Source organism: Dioscorea cayenensis, chromosome 15 (assembly GCF_009730915.1).
Source record: "Dioscorea cayenensis subsp. rotundata cultivar TDr96_F1 chromosome 15, TDr96_F1_v2_PseudoChromosome.rev07_lg8_w22 25.fasta, whole genome shotgun sequence".
Taxonomy (NCBI): Eukaryota; Viridiplantae; Streptophyta; class Magnoliopsida; order Dioscoreales; family Dioscoreaceae; genus Dioscorea; species Dioscorea cayenensis.
In genome coordinates, this window is record NC_052485.1 from 21,038,121 (window position 1) to 21,055,300 (window position 17,180).

The 17,180-nt window shown below is 29.2% G+C and overlaps 2 protein-coding genes across 2 annotated transcripts; both read left to right on the forward strand.

The window, feature by feature from the left end:
• Window positions 1-329: 329 nt before the first annotated feature.
• On the forward strand, window positions 330-953 carry LOC120277784. The gene has a single exon (XM_039284625.1). It carries the CDS (start codon window positions 330-332, stop codon window positions 951-953), a length of 624 nt encoding a protein of 207 aa, XP_039140559.1.
• A 9,691-nt stretch (window positions 954-10,644) lies between these two features.
• On the forward strand, window positions 10,645-11,383 carry LOC120277950. Its single transcript, XM_039284830.1, has one exon. The coding sequence runs from the start codon at window positions 10,862-10,864 to the stop codon at window positions 11,291-11,293; it is 432 nt and encodes a 143-aa protein (XP_039140764.1). The 5' UTR covers window positions 10,645-10,861; the 3' UTR covers window positions 11,294-11,383.
• The last annotated feature ends 5,797 nt before the right edge of the window (window positions 11,384-17,180 follow it).

Sequence of the window (17,180 nt, forward strand, 5' to 3'; positions counted from 1 at the left end):
TGTTGTGTTCTTTTGCATCTATTTATATTAAACATCATACACTTTTGCCAACCCAATGGGAAATATGTTCTACTATTTTAGATATTTTTCGTGTTTTTAATGATGCTACTCATACATTTAGTAGTGTATACAAACCAACTTCTCATCAATTTTTAATTGAAGCCATAAATATTAGTGGTGCTTTAATGGAAGGACTCAAACATCCTCCTATTTATGATGCAATTTATGGCATGAGAGAAAAATGGTTGAGTTATTATAAAACTATTCCCGATATTTATCTTACTACTATGATTTTTTATCCTAGATGTAAATTTGAATGTTTAGTAGAGATGTTGAATACTTATTATTTTGATTTGTTGGGGTTTAATGATGAAGACATTGATGTAATGTTAATAGTTAGTAGAATTAGAACTTTGTGTAATGAGTTATGTGAGACATTTTCTTCAACTTCTACTCATGATGAAGAAGCGGAGCCTCCACTACCTCCATCATCCTCCAAATTCACAAAATGGGGTAACAAAATTTTAGAAAGGAGGAAGAGGCCTAGAACATCCGGCACATATTCGGAGCTTGAAGTTTATTTAACAACAGTTTTTGAGTTTGGTGATGATACAGGTCCAAATTTTTCAATTTTGGAATGGTGGAGTAGGCACACAGAGACTTTTCCTACTTTAGCCAAGATTGCTAAACAACTCCTTGCAGTTCCCGCCTCAACCGTCGCAGTTGAACAAACATTTAGTAATGGAGGCAACATTTTACATGAAAGACGATCAAGGTTAGGTCCAGAATCATTGGAAGCACAAACTTGCCTTGATGATTGGGAAAGAGCTAGGCTACGAAGTCAAGAAGACCTTATACACTCATCATCATCAGACGAGTGGGTAAATGATGGCTCAGGTACAACAACGGCGGCTTCTAGTTCCAACTCCTCCGATGATGATGCAAGCAATTAGACATTATGAAAATATGGAAAATATGGAAAATATGTATAATAAAAATAAAAGAAGAACTACGTGGGCTTTGATTCCTCTAGAGGATACGTAGGCAACTTGATATAATTAAGTTCAAGCCCTTTATTTTTTTTTATTTCTTCACATATTGTACTTTTATTGCAAAATATCATTTTGAATTATTAATACTTTTATTTTTTAATAAAATATTGTATTAAATTAATTTTAGTATTTTTTTGTTCATTTAATTTGAAATATTGAATTATTTAGTTTAACAAAAAAAAAATGAACCGTTTGAGCCGTCGAACCGGAACCGTTGAACCGAACCGCCAAAACCGGAACCGGAACCGAACCGGAACCGAACCACCATGAACCTTGCCTAGGCGGTTCGGTTCCGGTTCAAAGTTTTTTGAAACCGGAACCGGCAGTTCAGGAACCGTAACCGGAGGTTCCTGAACCGTGGCCATGTCTACATATATATACTAATATGTTCTACAACTTAACAATTTAGAATTTTTTTATTTTTCTCTTTGTTTGGTCTTGTAATTTTATAATTATTTTATTTTATTTTATTTTATAAAAAATTATAATTACTTTTAAGTTATTTTTTTTATAAAAATAATATATTTTTTATTAATTTTTTTAATATTGGGGCGGGGCGGGTATATCCGCGGGTACCCGATTACCCGTCGGGTGCGGGTGTGGGTTTGGGTTTATAAAACCCGTCGGGTTCGGGTTCGGGTTCGGGTTCGGGTATACTAGTGGGGTATCGGGTACGGGTACGGGTATGGTAATACCAGCACCCGACCTGACCCGTTACCATCCCTATCTATCACCACTGTTTACTTATATCTTGTCATTGTACCTTCTAAGTGTTTTTTTTTTAATTATGTTACAATATGTTAAAAAACACTTCTTTCGAGGAAAAAAAAAGCAATTAAAACATTATATAAAGGTTGGTCAAATTAGGGTTGTTTTATGGGCCTGCCAATATGGCCTTACCCATTTCATTCTTAAAAAAAAAAAAAGCTATTCTGAATCAATTATTTAAAAAAACTAAAAAATTATATTAGTTATTAATTTGTATTCACGGGATTTCTGTATGAAAATTTTAAAATTTCACATAAATTAATTTACTAAGACCAACAATTTTGATGATAATTGTGCTACATTACACAATTTTGAAAAAATAAATATAAATAAGTGTTTAAAGACAAGAAGTACGGAGATTTATTTGCATAAATTATGAAAATGTGAAGAAAATGAAGAAGTTGGTGTTTAAGAGTGAAAAAATAGTATTAGAGGGATTCAAATGTAATTTTCTTTTTTTTTTGCATAGATTAAGGAGTTTTTTTTAATTTGCAAGGTCTATTTCACAGAACTTGTTAAGTTAAAACTGTTTTTCTCTTTAAAAATATCACATCATAACCTTTTGCTTGAGCGAATCTACATATATAGAAAGGCTGTATTGTATGTATATATATATATATATATATATAAGTTAACCATATTTTTTAAATAATGTTAACCCAATAAACTTTTTTAAAAATAAGTCTTTCAATAAACTATACTCCTCATGGAGTGAAAATGAAAAGAAGTGAAATTGAAAAGATATATTTGTTACTATTAACAATAATATAATTATATATATTATTTTGAAAATTCATCAAAAATAGTTAATGAACACAACATGTGAAGTTATAAAACCTACGCTTAAGTCAAAGCAATGTTTGACTTTTTTCTTTGAAGGAGTCTCAAATGATGCTAAGACCTCCAAATGATAAAGAAGAAGAATTCTCTCAAAACAGTAAAGAAGGGAAACACCCTCAAAATGATGAAGACAAAAAATTCTTTTAAATAAAAATAAAGAAAAGGCTCTTAACATATAAATAAAAACCTATATCATAAGATGAAGGAGAGTTGTATCTTTGAAGAATAAAGAAGAGAATCTTCTTAAATCATAAAAAAGAGAGAGCTTTTTAAATGATTACGAAAAAGAATTCTTTATGTAATCAAAGAAAAGGATGTCGCTTAGGGAATTATAAAAAGAAAGGCTCCTCATGTAATGATGAAAAAACAAAATTTTGTGATGATTTATAAATTTATATATTCATTAATAAAGTGAGTTCTTATATGAAAGCAAATGTATCTTATAAGTTAACGGAATGTAAAATTTTAAGTTAGTAAAGAGAGGACAGTTCGAAGGCTTAAAATATATAAAAATAAAAATGAGAAAAGAAAATCAAAAACTTAAAAAGAAGATCTCAAATATGAAAAATGTAACTTTGAAGTTCTAAGACATAAAATAATTAAAAACCTATAGCGTTTTACAAATTAAAATTTTAAAAACCTAGTAAATACGAATAATAAAAGTTTTCAAACATCAAAATCAAAGTATATGAAATTTGCAATTCATAAATATAGAGATATCATATTTACTTGAAATTTAAAAAATATTTCAAAATGGAAATCTAAGAGCTAAAAGAACATTAAAAGTTAATGAAAGGAGATAAATTCAACAACACTGATCTAAGTCCAAGAGGTTCAATTATGAAGAAATTCAGAAAAGAAATTGGATTCCTACTCTAATCAATAATATATACTTATTCAACTCCCCCTTGACAAAGTTTGAAACTCTGAGTAATAAACATTGAGGTTTGCTAAAAAAAAAAAAAACAATAATAATGAGTTTGTAATCTGATCATTAATTTTTGTTGCATTATTTTTTATCAGTCAACCTTGACAAGATACAAGACCAAGTAAAAAACCCACACTTCATATAAAAATATGTTACATGTGCCAAGCACGTGCATGACATTAGTATTCTAAGAAATACTCATCATCGTTATATAAAACTAGCTCACATTAGCAAAACATGTGAATAACATTAGTATTGAAAAAGATATATATATATATATATATATATATATATATATATATATATATATATATATACATAAAATTGAAATCCAAGAAAAATTGTCAACTTCTGATCATCTATTTGATTACTCTACTTATTTTTATATATTTATATATTTTCATAATACTTGTCTTTAAAAACAAATTGGTGCTTTTTCATAATTAAAGCTGATAGACAAGATCAACATTTCTGTTCAAGCATATAATCATTTTTAAAAGCAAATCTTATGAATAACTACAAAAAATAAAAAAATAAAAAAATAAAAAAATAAAAACTTGAGGAAAAAGCATTTTTAATTTGAGAACTCAATAAAAAAAGTCAATGACGTGCATGGGAGTCAAAACAAGAAATAACCAAACCCACATCCCCCAACCAAAACAAAGCATTAAAAGCTATGCGGAACTAATAATAACAAAAATATAAATATCTCATTTATAGTTTGAAATAAATGCCACTCTTCCACTTGTTATATTTATTCAAACAAACACAAAATGAACATCAAAACAAAGAAGAAGAGAAGAAAGAAAAGAAAGGTCAAAATAAGAAAAAAAGAAAGATGGGTTTGTTGGGGAGTGAGCACTTGGAGAACATTGTGGAAGCCATAAAAGACAAAGTTAAGAAGGTGAAGAAGATGAAGAAGAGGAAGAAGAAAACATGTTATGCAAAGATGGACAAGAGTTCCCATTTCTTAGTTCTTATTTATTTTGTTTTCAATATATCTCATCTTCCAAAATGTATATTCGTTTATATATTATTATTGCTATTTCCTCTTGTTGTTCCTTTGGTTTTTCAATGAAGGATGAAGGAAGGGTTGATTGATCTCTGATCTTGTTTTGAATATTATTAAGAAAATGGAATAAAAAAATTGGAGAAATTATTATTTTTCTTTTTTTTTTTTTCATCAAGAATAGAACTTCTATTATTAAGTTATGACTATAAAGAGAGATGAGGAGACGGTTGCTTGATTTTTGTTCTTATTTGAATATTATTAAAAAAATGGAATAAAAAGGAGAGATTTTTTTTTTAATCTATGAATTAAAAACTTTTGTTTGGGGGAAAATAAGCTTTCATCAATTCAGAGTACAATTCATATTTTGGGTTTTCTATAGGCCTGAGTTCTGTGTGAGAATTACCTCTCGTTCTCCCTCCAGACTTTATTAAAAAAAAATTGCTATAAAAACTTTAACTATTATTAAGTTATATATATCTATATATATATATATATATATAAAGAGGGAGAGAGAAAGAGATGATGAATGGGTTGTTAGATATATATTTGATCTTATTTTGAATTAATATTAGAAAAATAGAATACAAAATAGAGAAATTAGATTTTTCTTTGAATTAAAACATCTTGTTTGGGTGAAAATGAGCTTTGGTCAATAACAGAGCGTTAACTATTATTAAGTTATATATATATATATATATATATATATATATATATATATATAAAGGAAAGATTAGGAAAAGGTTGTTTGCCCTTTGATCTCATTTTGATTGTCAAATTTGTATTTAAATCTTTCTTTGGAAATTTAAAAGCAATGCATTATGAAAAAAGAAAAAGAAAAAAACTAGAGGGATTTTAATTAATTTTGGTACGTATTGCATTGGTATTTTTTATTTAGTATTTGATCTTACATAAAAAAATTTAATGAATTATCAAAGGGAGATAAAAATCATGATTTGTTTATTAATAAATTTTTTGAGATTTTTTTTTTATTAATTAAAACCTCTTGTTTGAGAAAAGTAAACCCTTGATATTGGAGTAAGAGAGTTGAATTTACCCAAGAGATTTTAGAAAAATAAAGATTAAAAATAAATTAGAAAGTAAATTCTCATAAAAAAATTGCAGGTGTACCCTGAATATTTTTGAAATTACATATTTGACCTTGAATAAAAGTTAATTGCATACACACCCTTAAATAATATATACAATTGCGTATATACCCCTGGAGTTCAAATGAGTTGAAAAACCATCCGTTAACAAACAACAGATATATAAAATGACCATTATACCCTTTTGCATATATACCCTTGAATTTTTTTTTAAAATTGTACAAAGGTTATTTTGAACCTTTTGTATATCTTAATCCAAATTATAACCATAGTTAATCAAGTTTGATTAACGGAATCTAATAGTAGGGGCATATCCGTAATTATCTATATTTTTCAAGAGTATATATACAATTATATTTTTTTCTGAAGGTAAATATGCAATTATAGAATTTTTGAGGGGTTTAGAACCAATTTTTCCAAAAGAAAATTATATGTCTCAACTTGTCATAGTACTTCTATATTTAAAGAAGAAAAGCAAACACCAAAATTTTCACTGATAATTGAAAAAAAAAATCTCGAGGGTTTAGGTTCTCAATTAATGTAAGATTGAATAATAATGTAAGATTTTTAGAGTCAATACAGACAACTAATTTATAAATGGAATAAGACAACCGTTATATATATATATATATATATGTTTGATTTATAAATGGAGTGGAAGTAGAGCACAATTTTCAAATTTTTTTGTACTGCTAAAACCACATTATAAAAATTTTATTAAAATAAAAGACAATTTAAATACAAAATTATTTTTATTTAAAATTAAAATTACATTACTACATGACAAAGGTGATTAGGGTGTTGTTATAGTATGATTTATTTATTTATTTATTTATCGGTTTTTTTTAGGAATAAGTTTTTAATGAAAGTTTATTTGGTTGAGGATTGCAAAATTTTAAAATATGGATTGAAGGTTTTTAAAATTGTGTCATGTTCGGATCCATACCTACCTACTTAGTTGATTTTCTATTTGTTGCTAAAGTTGTTGGCCCTCATTTTGAAATTTGATTAAATTTTTATAAAATATTATTATAATTTTTGTATTACAAAATAAATATAGAATAGTAAAAGAAATATTATTGTAATTTTTTTTTTATTCGGTACTTATGTAAATCAAACACTAAATATTATCCAATAAACATAAAATATAAAACAACACAAGCACTTGTAATGTATTTTAACACTAAGTAAATCAATAGCCACCCAACTTTGAATATTCCCAAAAAGGTTTTTCTTTAATTCGGTTATTTTTAATTTTTCTATCAACTAACGGTATGATATTTTATATGGTTTGATAAAGTGCCCTTACTTGGGAAATGAAAACCATTTACCCGTAAGAAATGGTGAGTTTGCCCGCATCCAACTACTTTGTCACCATCAGACCAATTTAGCAATTTGGGTAATTACCGATCCTCGATGGTGTGATGGCATTGTTTTGTGGCACCTCAAGTTTTTTTTTTTCTCCAAACAATTCACTCTCTATGGCTTATAGTACAAAATTCAAAAAAGGTATGTGAGTGAGTTAGGTTTTTAAAAAATTTAAAAAATTCCACATTAATGTTAGATTTTTAAGAAATATCCCGGAATTCATATGTCAGATGGTTTGTTTAAAAAATTTAAAAAATTCTAAGAACCTATCATTAATTTTTCCAAATTTTCAATTGCTTAGAAAATATTTTTCCTCATGGCTTTTTAATTTTCAAAGTTGAAATTATCATTGAATACATTAATCATAAGAATTTACAAGAAAATTCCACATTAATGTTTTTAAAAATATTTGGTTTTTGGAAGAAAATAACAACCTTTTATAACTCTTTCAATTTCAATCCTTCAAATTCATCAAATGTCCAAAACATCTTTGATTTTTAACATTTTTACTTTTAAAGCCATTAAATTAAAATTATAACGTAAACAATACCCTACTTTACCCCAGCATTGCATTGCCACCGATGTAAGCTTACTTGCCTAGATGTCAAAAATAACTACTAAAATATTTAGTGGACGTTTGGTTCACAGTAATGATATATTACCATGGTAATGAGATTACCGTGGTAATGTGATCGGGAATGTTATATGTCCGAGAATGTTGTGGTAATGTGAAATTATTATGTTTGGTTGAAAATATTTATTACTGGTAATCTTTCAATACCATGTTTGGTTAGTCATGCTAATCACCTCAGTAATATATCAAATTTACCAAAATACCCTTACATATAAAATTTTGAAAAATATAATTTAAATTATTTAGATAAATAAATAATTAAATTATAATATTAAAAATTATTTTTTTCACAATTTTTTAAAATAACTTTGTATTTACTAAAATACCTCTACGTATAAAATTTTGAAAAACATAATTTAAAGTATTTAGATAAATAAATAATTAATTAATAATATCAAAATTTATTTTTTTACAATTTTTAAAAATACCTTTGTATTTACCAAAATACGCCTACATATAAAAATTTGAAAAACTTAATTTAAAGTATTTAGATAAATAAATAATTAAATTATAATATCAAAATTTATTTTTTAACAATTTTTAAAATACCTTTGTATTTACCAAAATACCCCTATGTATAAAATTTTGAAAAACATAATTTAAAGTATTTGGATAAATAAATAAATAATTAAATTATAATATCAAAAATTATTTTTTCCATAAATTTTTAAAGTACCTTTGTATTTACCAAAATACACCTACATATAAAATTTTAAAAACATAATTTAAAGTATTTAGATAAATAAATAATTAAATTATGATATTAAAAATTATGTTTTACAATTTTTTGAATACTTGTGTATTTACCAAAATACCCCTACGTATAAAAATATGAAAAACTTAATTTAAAGTATTTAAATAATTAATTAATTAAATTATAATATCAAAAATTATTTTTTGTACAAATTTTTAAAATATCTTTTTATTTACCAAAATACCTCTACATATAAAAATTCACAAAACTTAATTTAGAGTATTTAGATAAATAAATAATTAAATTATAATATCAAAAAATAATAAGGGAAAAATAAAAAAATTAGAGAGTGTAAGAAGGAATTGAATTAAATGAGTGAGGGCATAATTGGAAAAACAAAAACATTACACATTACCACCAACTTGGTAATCCTGGATGGACACCTATTTTGGTCAGTAATCACATTACCATCTTATTTTGGTAATATTTCACTCATCGTAATCTCATATTCAGTCACATTACATGGTAATCTCATCCAGACATTACTTGATTCCCGGTAATCTGAAAAGATTACCGCGAACCAAACACCCCCTTAGAGCATAGGACAAGATAAAAGAAAACTATCTTAAAAAACAAAGGCTAAAAAACTCATTAGAAAAGTCAAAGGCACTATATGATGATAATGAAAATATATAGGGAGTTTTTAATGATTTTATTATATGAGAAAAATCATTGTACACAGATAGACTCATTAGTCCTCATCATTCACATGATACAACATCCCAATGGCATGGCGGCATCATAAAATTAAAACCAGCAAAACTTTAATATAATTTTTCAATGGCACATGATGTTGAGTCATATAAACAAATATGACTCAACATATTTTAATAATTTTTTCATTCAAACACTTTTTCTAAATATGTTCGATCATCTCTTTTTAGGATAAGAAGATGGGAAAAAAAATTATATATGATATGAAGTTAAACTTATTGTACATGTTGGCTTTTGTTTAATATAATTAAATTAATTAATTATTCAAGTAATTAAAATTAATTCAAAATTAAACTGAAATATATAATTATCTTTCTCAATTGTTTATTTTCGGGAAAATAGATAAGTAGTAATTTAAAAACATTAAGAAATACTATTTGGCAACAATATATATATACCTCTTATTTATAAAAAATATACTCATGTTAATTTTCTGCTTTCTTAACTAATCATTTTCAACAACCATGTTTGGTTATTCATCAAAAGAGTTTAATAACAAATGGTTTCAATTGACCGGGACCTTGAGACACAATTTTTTTTTTTTTTTGTCAACTTTGCTACATTTTATTGAATTTTCAACACTTTTGATTTGGATCACATGCGTTTTAATTTATATATAGTATTAGATTTATGATAAACATGCCTAAAACTTTGATTCCTATAAGTGACTAGTGAATGCATGGATTGAATTCTCTTTGGTCCAACCCGGAAATCTCCCAGTAACTTATATGATTTTTTTTTAATTATCAAAATTTAGGATTATTTAAATATATTTTAAAATTTTATTATAGTAAAAAATAATTTAGTAAAATATATGCTACGTACTTAATTTTTAATTTTAAACATAATGAAATCGTCTTCTCCTCCGCAATGATTTTCTTGATTTTGAATTTTCAAATGTATATCTAGTCTGTTGGAACATTACAATTATAAATTGACTAAAGTAAATGTACAATAATAATGTGACACACAACCTCTAAAATTAATTATACACAACCATCAAACCTAATTAAGTACAAAAAAAAAAACTTATTAAATAAGTCAATTATATAATCTTTTGAGGAAAAGAAATTCATTTATTTTTTATTTTAAAAAAAAGTGATACACTGATACACACCACTTCCTGACTGCTCTATCACTGTTTACTTTATCATACTCTTAAAAGATTAATTTATATTTAGATTTGATCACCATATAAAGATTACATTTTAAGTTAATTAAGATCTTTATTTATCCTATCCTTTTCTAATATAATCTTTTTGCTATTTATTCATCATTTATTTATTTTATTTTATTTTAAAATTTTTACACTTACACACCATGCAAAACTTATAATTAAAATAAAAATAAAAAAGAAGCAAAGGCGGCCGTCCACCTTCAACCCATAGTTTTTTATTTTTTAGCATCTGGGTCCCTCAAACTTCCCAAAATTCTCATCTCTTCTTCTCGTCCTTATCCTTCCAACTCATTCTCTTCAAATATAGCCCCCCAAAAAAACAACTCCAAATCTCCATAATAACTCAGTACCCAACAACAACTCTTCTTCTTCATCTCTTCCTCTCTCCTTCCTGTCTTTGCCTACCCTTCTCTTCTCACTATATATATATATATATATATACACCACCTTTAGTTATAAGCTCTCTCACACACACACATAAATATATTTGAAAATATATATTGAGATCATGAGTAAAGGAAGCAAGATAAGCAAGATCATGAAAGCACCAATAAGGGTACTAAGTAAAGCAAGAGATTTCTACGTGAATAGCATGACTGGTTGTGCAAGAAAAATGCCCTACGGCACAGGAGCTGTAGGGTACCCTGCAGCATTCCCTTCAAGAAGCTCTTCTTATAGTGAAAGCCGTATTAGTGGTGCTAGTGATGAAGATCTTAGAGACCTTATTCTTGCCTCTTCTATTCATCTCCGTGCCACCTCTGCGACGGCTTTGCAAAATCCGGTGAGACGTAGCCAGAGTGTGGCCGTCGGCCGGATCGACGAAGACTCTCCTTGTGAGTTTCAAGATGAAGTTAAGGTTGGTTCTAATCTTATTTTTCCAAGGAGTGTGAGTCTTGCTGTTAGAGAGAAGAGAAGAAGTAATCTTAGATTTTTAGCTTGATTTTATGCATGGTTGTAATTTTATGTTTTATTTTGGGTTTTTATGTAAAAATCTTATCAAGTTATGAGAATTCTCAAGATATTTGTTGAATGGTTTGGTTTTGTTTGACAATGGTGTACATGTTTGTTAGTGTGCAATGAATTTCTTTGCTTTGCTTTCACGTGTTGATTTCTTGAATTTCTTTGCTTTGCTTTCACATGTTGATTTCTTGAAGGTGTAAATAGGGTTGGCTTTTTTGGCTTTTGTTTTAAACTTTTATTATGCTATTTTTTATGGTTAGATTAATGTGTTAAATGTAAATCAAACGCATGTTAATTTTTTTATTTCGAATCAATCCAAAAACTTAAGTTAAAAAACATGAAAGCTTAAATTTACATATTTAAATTCATATTTTTAAAGATGAAAAATAAATAATATTTTTAGAGTTTTCTTTTGTTTGGGTTATTGGTTTTGAATTTTCATTTTGATTGGAGGCATAATTAGCGCTTTTATTGTTCAACTACATTCATTCTAAAAGTCAAGAGGTCTGACTTATTTGATGGGTGCATTTATAAGTTTGCTTGTATCGATTAAAGTGAGTAATTTGAAGATGAAGGATGAAGAAGGATGAAATCATGTTTAAATAAATAAAAAATTTAAATTTATACAAAATATTTAAAAATTGTATTCCATTACAACAGTTGAGCTAAATCAAACATATTATTAAATAATGATTTAGTTTAAAACTCAAAATAAAAGGATGACAAACTCAAATTTATATATTTATACTTATATTTTGATAGAGACAAATTTTATAGTTTTTTTTTTTTTTAAGTAGGCATATTTTATAGTTGCTTTTGATTTTGTGTGTGTGTGTGTGTGTGTGTGTGTGTGTGTGTGTGTGTGTGTGTGGGTTTAAGTAGACTCTTTTTGTTCAACCATCAAGATTATAAAAGTCAAGAGGTTTGACTATTTTGATGGGGTGCGTTTATCTGTTTGCTTGCGTCAAATGTAGTGTAGAAATTTGAAGATCTAAGGAAGGATGAAGGGAAGTTATATTTAAATAAATGGAAATTTTAAATCATAAGTCAATTTTTTAAAATGTTTATTCATATTTTATTTGAAATATTACAAAAATTTTGAAGAATATAGCAAATAAAAAAATAATAAAAAGATATTTGTAAATATAAACAACTCGTAGTGTAAAAAAAATATATATCAAATTTTTGAATCAACATATTGTCAAACCTATCCATAAAAGTACATAAAACTCTCCTTCAATATTTCTCAATTAATAGATTTTTGGTATATACCAATATTTTGAAACCTAGGTTGACCCAACCAGTTTAACCCGGTTCAATCAGACCCGACTAGGCAACCGGGTCAGGTCATATAAAAATCTGGGGTAAAGTGTTGATCTGATTGACCCAGCCGAGTACCCAGTGTACACTCACCCCGGTCGAATCGGGTTAACCCAGTTATATTATTAAATATTTAAATTTAAAACTTTAAATAATAAACATGTAAGTATGGGGTTATGTTTAAAATTTGCTTCAAAATCAAAATCAATGTTTAATTCGTAAGTTTTATTTATTAGATTGTATTGTGAAACTTAAAAGTTTGTATTGTGTTATTTTTTTTTACTTATTATTATTATGTTGTATTTTATTTTTTTTTAAATTTGTATTTCAAATTATATTAGATTATTATAAGTTAGATTTTATTTAAGATATTAAATTAATATTTATAATTTATAAGAAAAAACTATTTGTTTGTTGAACTTTTGTATAAGTATTTTTTTAAAATTTTTAGTAATTTATAATATATTATTTATATATTTATATAATTAAATTTATAAAAATATATATTATATTTATGACCGATTTAACCCAGTTCCGACCATTGACCCATGCCCTAGAAATTTTTCGGGATCATATTCCCAGGTCTGGTTTAAGAACATTGGTAAATACTACCTCCCATCTAATATAGGAGAAGCATTTAATCTGTTAATAATGTCTAGATGTTTTTCATTTTTAACCCCTCAAAATATTGGGACTCATGACTCATCATTTTAATCTTTTCCACATTAAGTAATTAATCCACGTAAATTTTTAAATATAATGTCTTTTGACATTTTAATTTTTAAAATCACAATTTCTAATTAGTATATATATATATATATAATTTATATATATACATATATATGTGTATATGGCTTGTAATGTATATGACTGTTTAGTATATACCAAAGAGACAAACAATTATTAAAAGAGCCTATTTGAGTAGCCCAAAATTATGACATAATCCGTACAATATGCTATAATTTAACATTTTATGAGAATTATGTCATATGGGTTGTTTGGGTACTCAATTTATACTATAAAATTATGGCATAATATGGATGTTATGACATAAAAAAATATTACACTTATAGTGAAATATTTTCTCATTGTAAAGTACGTGGCGGTCCGCCCACCGTCCAACTGGCCTCGAGCGACTAGCCACAAATTCATCAGTGCTCCGAGTGGCCTCCGATGACCGGCCACCGGTCCACCAGTGACACTACCGCCCTACGTTGACGCATCGTCACTGACTATCGTTCCACTGGTAGTCTGACCAGTTTAATAATTTATGTAATAATTTTTATTTTGTTAACCAAATACTCTTTCTGAAAGCTTAAACTTATACTAGGCATTCCCTCAGCTTCGCATCGGAGTTTTGCACAAATAAATAAGTGCAATTAATTTTTTTTTTAAATTATTAATATCATAAGTAATATAAATAAAAACTTAAATATAATAACAAAATTTAAATTTATTTTTTGAAACACCCTCAAAGCTAATTATAAAAATAATATAATTAAACAACTCAATGGAAACTGTTGAGTACTCTGGATTTCAAAGGTCTTATCTTATGCACATTTATTATATAAATAAATAAATGCAATTAAATTTTTTTTATTATTAATATTATAAGTAATATAAATAAAAACTTAAATATAATAAAAATTTAAATGTGTACTTAAAGTTTTTCAATTATTAATATCATAAGTAATATATATATATATATTAGTGCAACCGCACTATTTAAATTGGCATGATTTGACACCAAGGCAAGATGACATGGCAACTGTAAGGGTTTCACCTTATGCGCTCGGCGGTGGACGGTTCCATGCCGAGGAGGATGACCGATGAAGCCAAGATAGGTCAAAATCCGAGTCCAAATGAGGCACTAGTCGTCCGGTGGCCTATGTGTGGGCAGCGGCCGCACATGATCGGGGATCCCAACCGGGAGTGCCGAGCGAGGGGTGCGTGGGCGCGGTGCCGCGCAATACCGAAAGCTCGCTAGGCAACGTGCGGGGCGCGATGCGCGTGGTGATGGGATCATGACCGAGGAACCGGGATGGGTAATATTTGGCTAAGTATGGGCCAAAAGGAGCCAGATCCGCGTTAGCATCGGCAGTACGGTCGATATCGACTTGTACGGTAGATCAGCAGATAGGGCAGGCGGAGCGGGAGCTCTTAGCCAGCCATGAGCCAGCATGACACAAGGCGCATGGGCGCGTTACCGAGGGTCTTTACCGAGAGGAATGGCCGAGAATTAACAGACTACCGAAGTGTATCGGCATCCACGGTCCGATAGGCGCGCGCTGCCGGGAGCATGGGGCGCGTCGGCCGGGTGATCCGAGATCGTTATCGATTAGGTGAACAGTGGCGATGGGCGGCACTGTAGCGTGATCCTGATGGTGGCTGGCTGAGTCTGGGACACTGTAGCAGTGTGTTAGTTGTGATGAGACGGCTGAACGATTCTTGGCCACAAGTTTGAAGGGTCGGTCCCCTTCTCCTTGGAGGGTATTTGGCTATAAATAGCCCGCCTCCTCCCTCTCATATGGGCAGCTAGAGACCAAGTAAGGGCTGAGCTTCCTTGGGAGAGAAGCTTGTTCTTTGGGGCTTTGTTCACCTTTCTCTCTTGGTGGAGAGAAGGTCTTGGCTGTGTGTTGTTGGCTTGTGGTGTATCTCGGATCCCTTATATTGAGAGTTTATGTTTTTCTCTCAAGCTCCTTGTCTTGTGTGGTTTTCTTCGGGTAACCTTGGTGTGATGTGGGGATGATCTATCCTGGACCTCTCATGATGTCTATGCTTGTGCTTACATGTTTACTAGCCTTGTTTGATTGATAGGGCATGGTTGCTTGCTAGTTCTTGGACTGTTTTTGGTTTCAGGTCTTGGAGGCTGGCTCGGCGCCTTGGTGGTGTGACGAGCGCCGCGCGGTGATCGTTGGTGCGATCGGGAAGGCCGTGACAGCAACCATGGTGACAAGGCATAATTGATGACATGGACATCATGGTGACATAGCATGGAGACTTAGCTTGCAAGGCAAAACATCTTGAAGATCTTGGTGGAACTATTTTTAGTAAGTCTATACCATGGAGGATATTATCTTGAAAGATCTTGGTGGAATTATTCTTGGAAACATGAAGACAAGATCATATCAAGACCATATTTAGGTGATTTGATTGAAGACTAAATATGGTGGAGCTTAATTGAAGAAATATCTATTCATGGTATGAATGAAGGCTAATTGAAGATATGATTTGAAGAATCCTTGATGATTGAGTTGATTGATTAAAAATCATTATCGACAAGATTTGAAGACCAAACTTGGGTGAATTGAAGATCAAGTTTGGAGAATCTTTGAAGACCAAACTTGGAAAGTTGAAGATCAAGTTTGTCAAGTTCCATGAAGACGCACAAGGACGTGTGCCCCTTGCTAGGGGACTGCGAGATGAGGAATTGAGGAGGTAGGCTAGTTGCCGGCAGTCAGGATCGGGAGATTTGGCTGCATCGACTCGGACTAAGCATGACCGGGAGGTTGATGGGTCTTGAGGTCGTCCGCAACGTAATCAAAACTCAGTCAAGTCAGCAGTCAGGGTCATGTTGCACCTTATGTTACAACAGGAGTTGCAACAATTAATTTTGGAAGGTTTTTAAATTAGTAGCCGCGGAGATTCTAAAAGAAGTATGTGCTATTTTTGGGACATTGAGGCGTTTATATAAACTACCTTGCTCGTAAATTGTAAGTGTGACTGGAGCTAAAGAGTGTGGGTGCACAAGACAATCTAGAGAGGATAGTGATCTTTGTTTGTGAGCGTTGAGTGACAAGTGTTTGTACTCATGTACTTTCACCTCTTTTAGTGGATTGTTTATCTCCGGGCTTGGCCCCCCCCAGACGTAGGTGAGTGGACGCCGAACTGGGTTACCAATGTCATGTGTCTTTTTCTTGTTTGGTTTGTGTATGCTTGTATAAGTGTTTGAATATTCCCTAAAACCCACAAACCACACCGGTGGAACTAAAAATATATATATAACTTACATATATAAAAAAATTTAAATTTATTTTAGATTTTTTATCTTTTTCTGCAATTGTCTATTCATCTTCTCATAAACCTAATCTATATCATTTAATAAATATAAAACTATTGGTAATTTTTTTTAAAAAATAGAGCTTATGTTGTAATTTAATGTAATACCAAATAAATGTCGTTAATTTTTTATTCATTTAATTATAATTTTTATTAATAATACAATATTTTTGTATTTTTATATTTTTTATATTTAATGTTATACCAAATAAATGTTGTTTATTCTTTTCTACACCAATAATTCCAAATAAATTTAGCAAAAATTTTCAATTTTCAAAGGCCATATGTTTCCATGAGTATGTTTAATATAAAACTAACTTAGTGTCCCTGATAAATCAATTCCATTAAATCTTATATGTTCATAATGCAATTGGGAAAATTCTTTAAAAAAGAGTTTAAAAATCTTCCTCAAAACCTTCTCCGATCAGATTACCATCTGTTTCATTAAGAGATCTTATTTAATATTATAATATTATCTATTAGTCTCC